This window comes from Apodemus sylvaticus, chromosome 1, assembly GCF_947179515.1.
Source record: "Apodemus sylvaticus chromosome 1, mApoSyl1.1, whole genome shotgun sequence".
Classification (NCBI taxonomy): Eukaryota; Metazoa; Chordata; class Mammalia; order Rodentia; family Muridae; genus Apodemus; species Apodemus sylvaticus.
Window position 1 is genome coordinate 198008954 of NC_067472.1, and position 5002 is coordinate 198013955.

Consider the following 5002-nt stretch of genomic DNA (forward strand, 5'->3'; position numbering starts at 1 on the left):
TTACTCTGTTTGCAGAATTCCTGGGTTTGTGATTTGACTTTTGTGTCAGTTGCCCTGCATGCCACAGAAATCCTGTGAAGCCTTCAGGCTTTTATTTTCATGGGCAGAGGCAGACTAGCTAGTAGTCTGTCCCAACAAAATTTCACAGCCAGAAGTGTAGGATATGGAAAATTTAAACATTGGAAATGAACATTCAATAGCCAGCTTACCTGGACTGGCAACCTCTTGTTAATACTGGAGCCAAGTGCATATTTATTTCAATACTGACAATACTTGTAAGATTTAGAAACAGAGGCAGTTGTTCAGAAAGAATGAAGCTCCTGTCTGATTCCTGCTCTGTAACAGTCCAAACCAAATGCTGGGTAGGCAGTATGGGTAAATCAGTGCTCTCTGTACGTTTTTTGACGTGTTTTCTTTTACTAGATTCTCCAGAACATATTCCAATAGGTTCGGAACACACATAGGGCTGAAGGTCCCTCCTTGTATCCAAAATTCCAAATGCCTTCAAGTGCACCCATAGAAACCAGACCCCAAAGGCTTCAAGAGACTGCAAGGAACTTACCCTTTCAAGTTTATTACAGTCCCATATTGACCCCAACAAATCCAATGCAATCAAGTCTTTCAGTCCCTGAAAGGGACCTACATCAGCAAGAGTTCCAAGGACCATCAAGAAAATCAGGTATCCAAATGCAACTAGATCCTGTACTGGGCCCAGGTTTACCTACTTTGAAAAAACCCTCAGGGCGTCTAAGTTATCAAATACATAATTGAAATCTTGTTTCCATGTTCTCATAGGATCTGTGGTACTGTCAGAGAAATATGGTGACCATCAATCTGGCCCTGTGACTTCAAGAAAGGTGCGGAAGGAACGCATTGTGTACTCCAAAAAACAAAAGCACCTGCTGCAAGAACATTTTGATAAGTGTCAGTACCCAAACCAGGATCAATGTGTGAAGCTGGCAGAGTTAGTTGGTGTGACAGCGAGGGACATCAAGGTCTGCTCCTCTCTTTTCCCTCAATCCAACAGCAAAAATCTACACTTTCCCATCAGAAACTTTAATTTTGTTCTTAAATGCTTAGGGCAGTGATGACAGTTTTAGGTGGTGGATATTTATGAATCAAATGCTGGGACTCAAATTTTTATCAACCTGGTAGCAATATAGAATAGCATTGTTTCCATGCAGGGTCTCAGAAACCTAATCACCAGAGCTCCTGCTAAAATACAGGACACACTGGCTCAATCTCCCCAGTCTTATGTTGTCTGGTCATACACAATCTACTTTATTATAATATCTTAGCCATCTTGAGTTTCCTGCTTCTTTGTTTCTGACATGTGAATCATTGCTATACAAACACCTTTTATCCAAAATCTTCACCTTGTGGTCCTCTTAGGGGACAACAGGCATTCTTCTGATATCTTCTTTCTTTTCCAGATCTGGTTTAAGAACAGCCGAGCTAAGTACAAGCGGATGGCTCTCCAGAATATTACAGAAGCTTTGCCAGAGACCAATGGAAGTTCAAAACCAGTTTTTGAATCAACCCACTTTCCTGGTTCCATACCTCTTGTTGCTGCTGAGAATGGAGAGCCCATGTGTTCAGGCACATTTAGTGAGGTTTCCATTCCCAAACTCAACTGCATCCAGGAATCTTCTCTGCATCATTATCAGGCCAGTGATGCAGACAGGTGTAGTCAGCAGGAAGATCTGCTTGTTGGCCATGCTCCCATTATAGATTGGGATTCTGGTCAATCAGCAGCGGTTGAAGCCCAGACTGATCTAGCAGTGACTGAATCTACAGATGTCCTAGAACCTGCCACCCATTGCCCAGAGGAGGCTCAAGGTTCAGGTCCATCTGCAGAGGAACTCTGGCAAAGAATCCTTGACGACTTGGAGAAATCCGAGGACTGGCTTACTCCAGTGACTGAATCTACAGATGTCCTAGAAGCTGCCACCCATTGCCCAGAGGAGGCTCAAGGTTCAGGTCCATCTGCAGAGGAACTCTGGCAAAGAATCATTGACGCCTTTGACATACCCGAGGACTGGCTTACTCCAGTGACTGAATCTACAGATGTCCTAGAAGCTGCCACCCATTGCCCAGAGGAGGCTCGAGGTTCAGGTCCATCTGCAGAGGAACTCTGGCAAAGAATCCTTGACGACTTTGACAAATCCGAGGACTGGCTTACTCTGGATTACACCCCAAATCCAACTTACTTCTCTCAGCTCCTTGACCATTCCAGACATTTATAGTCATGAAGAAGTGTGTTATGTACACCCTTCATCTCAGTATTTGTGGGAATTAACCAGGCCTTTCTGTAGACGTTGTGTACCACTGTGGTTTATATAGAGGGGTTGTTTCAAAGCAACTGTAAATATTCATTCTTCATTGTTACATTATGTTCTCATGAAATAAAAGGAGAAATAGTTCCTGAAAATTATTTTATTACATATATTATCCATTTACATTGCAGTCACTACTGCATATGTCCCACTGACCTATAGTTCTTCACCCAACACATTAGGTAAAGTTTTCCCCTAATATTTTTTAACGTTTTTTACCTTTATTACGATAGTATCACATACTATAATAGAATAGGAGATTAACTAATTCAGAAAGAAATAAATCAGGATAAAGTGTCCTTGCCATTTTTGTTTACATTAAGGATTCAGAAAGTGGAACAAATTAAGACGACTAGGTAAACACCTAAAACCATGCCAACTTAGCTAAAGTTACATAATATTAGGATTCAAACCCTAATTTAGATATTACCAAATTATTCTCTAAGTAAATAAGAGACCCAAAACGTTATTGAGTATAACAACTTACACATGAAATATACAGCACTTTGTTTTCTCAGAAAGCAATAGGGCAGCTCTTAGGCATTTTCTTTGTACAGTGACTAGAAAATCTTGATATGACTAGGCACCTCAGCTTTACCAGTAAGCTGATCAGATATAGCATATAGCAGTTTAATAGAGAGGTAACACTTCAGGTTTCAGAAGGCAGCAATAATTCTATTTTGGCTTTTATACTAAATGCTTATTATATTTAAGGTGACAATTCAAGCATATGATGTGAAGGTCATTAAGATTTAATGACAATCATTACAGTGTCTTGCAATGTACACACAACTGTATAATGCTTCTCTGGAATGAAAACAGTGTTGATTAATTGGATTTTACATACCCACACAGAGAAAACTTAAAAAATAACTATCAAAGGCAATGTACTATGCTGATGTACTAAATTCAAAGTATGCCACAGAACTGAAACACATGACTAACACCGTGCTTTGTTCTAGGAGAAAGCTGACCAGTTCTCAGGGAAAGCTAAGCCTACACCATTTATCCTAATAACCATGGCTTATATAAACACATCAGGTTCCCAGTAAAGAACCAAATCTAGGAATGTAAGTAAAACTTTGAGTGTTTTACATCTCTAGAACCTGGCTAAGGCTACACATCTATCTTCAAATCAGAAGCTGATATGAAATAGAGTGAGGTTCCCAGCTATGATAGAAAATAGAAAGGCTTCCAAGCACCATATTCCCTCAGGTTCCAGGAAAGCATCATGTGAGAAATAGAGAAGTAGGCACCGAGGAAAGCTGGAAACATTCAGCTGTGATGTGATTCACTGTACAAGGCATTTAAAGTTCAGGACTGGAGTGAACCATCATGCTTTTCATAATGCTGGGAGCTATCCGTTTAATAATGTTCCCAGATAAACGCAGGCATGATCGTGAGGGTAACCACAGTCCCAGCTTTTGACAGTCTATCTGCAGTCTGAGCATCCTTCAAGCCACTGACATTCTGTCCCTTGATCTCACAGATGTGGTTGTCAGTTAGAAGGCTATTACTGGTAGCAGAATTATCCTTCACTATGGATGAGATTTTAACACTTCTAACGATAAAGCAAATATCCAGGTGATGCACAGAGATAGCAGACACACAGAAGTGTGGAGAAGCCAGAGAGCACAGCTAGGAGAATCCCTGTTGCTCAGAGGATCATGTCAAGTACTCCCAGGCAGGAAGCGTTTGGTTTCTATCTCCAGCTGGGGACGATCCTCTCCAACAGAGTGCCATATCCTGGTTAATCAGGGAGATAGCTAACCACACAGGAGTGCAGAGAGGTTTGAGAGCACAGGGAGGACCACCCCTGCTGCTCAGAGGAACCAGCCCAAAATCCTGAGAACACAGGTACCCAGGATCAGCCTGGGACAGAAGACTTCTGATTTTTGTCTGCATCCAGATAAGATGCTGGGCCACAGAATTACATATAGAAATACCACCACAAGGAAGCTAGTCTTTCAGGAGAGCCTACCAATCTGTGTCCAAAGGTGAGGCCACCACCATTCTCAAATTTCTGGACAAAGTGGGACCTGCTAAGAACCATCAGGACACAGGAATCAAGAATCAGCTGGTGACAGGATACTTTTGATTTCTTTATGTACACCTGAGCTCACACATTATCCCAGCTCTGCATACATAAACTCCTCCTAGAGAGAATGGGTCTCCCTGGAGTTCAGATACATAGGCTAGCAGGACAGTTAAACCACAGTCAGAGACATCAAGACCAGCTAGCACCAGAGATAACCAGATGGCAAAAATCAAATGCAAGAACACTGGCAACAAACCAGGTCAACATGGAACCATGCGAACCCAGTTCTCCCACAACAGCAAGTCCTGGATACTCCAACACACCAGAAAAACAAGATCTGGATTTAAAATTACATCTCATGATGCTGATATAGGACGTCAGAGAGGACATAAATAGTTCCCTTAAATACAAACAGGAGAACATTTGTCAACAGGTAGAAGCCCTTAAAGAGAAAACACAAAACTTTCTTAAGGAATTACAGGAAAACACACACACACACACACACACACACACACACACACCAAAGAAACAAAAAAAACAGGTGAAGGAATTGAACAAAACCATACAGGATCTAATAGTGGAACTAGAAACAACAAAGAAATCACAAAGGGATACAACTCTGGAGATA

General features: G+C 41.4%; 1 protein-coding gene across 1 annotated transcript; it reads left to right on the top strand.

Moving 5' to 3' along the window:
• Positions 1 to 471: 471 nt before the first annotated feature.
• Positions 472 to 1880, top strand: LOC127685018 (homeobox protein DLX-4-like; the record flags this gene model as incomplete). The annotated part of the gene is made up of 3 exons (XM_052181750.1): positions 472 to 679; positions 796 to 995; positions 1434 to 1880. Coding segments are annotated over 3 exons (855 nt in total), but the record flags the coding sequence as incomplete, so codon positions are not given.
• Between the last annotated feature and the right edge of the window lie 3122 nt (positions 1881 to 5002).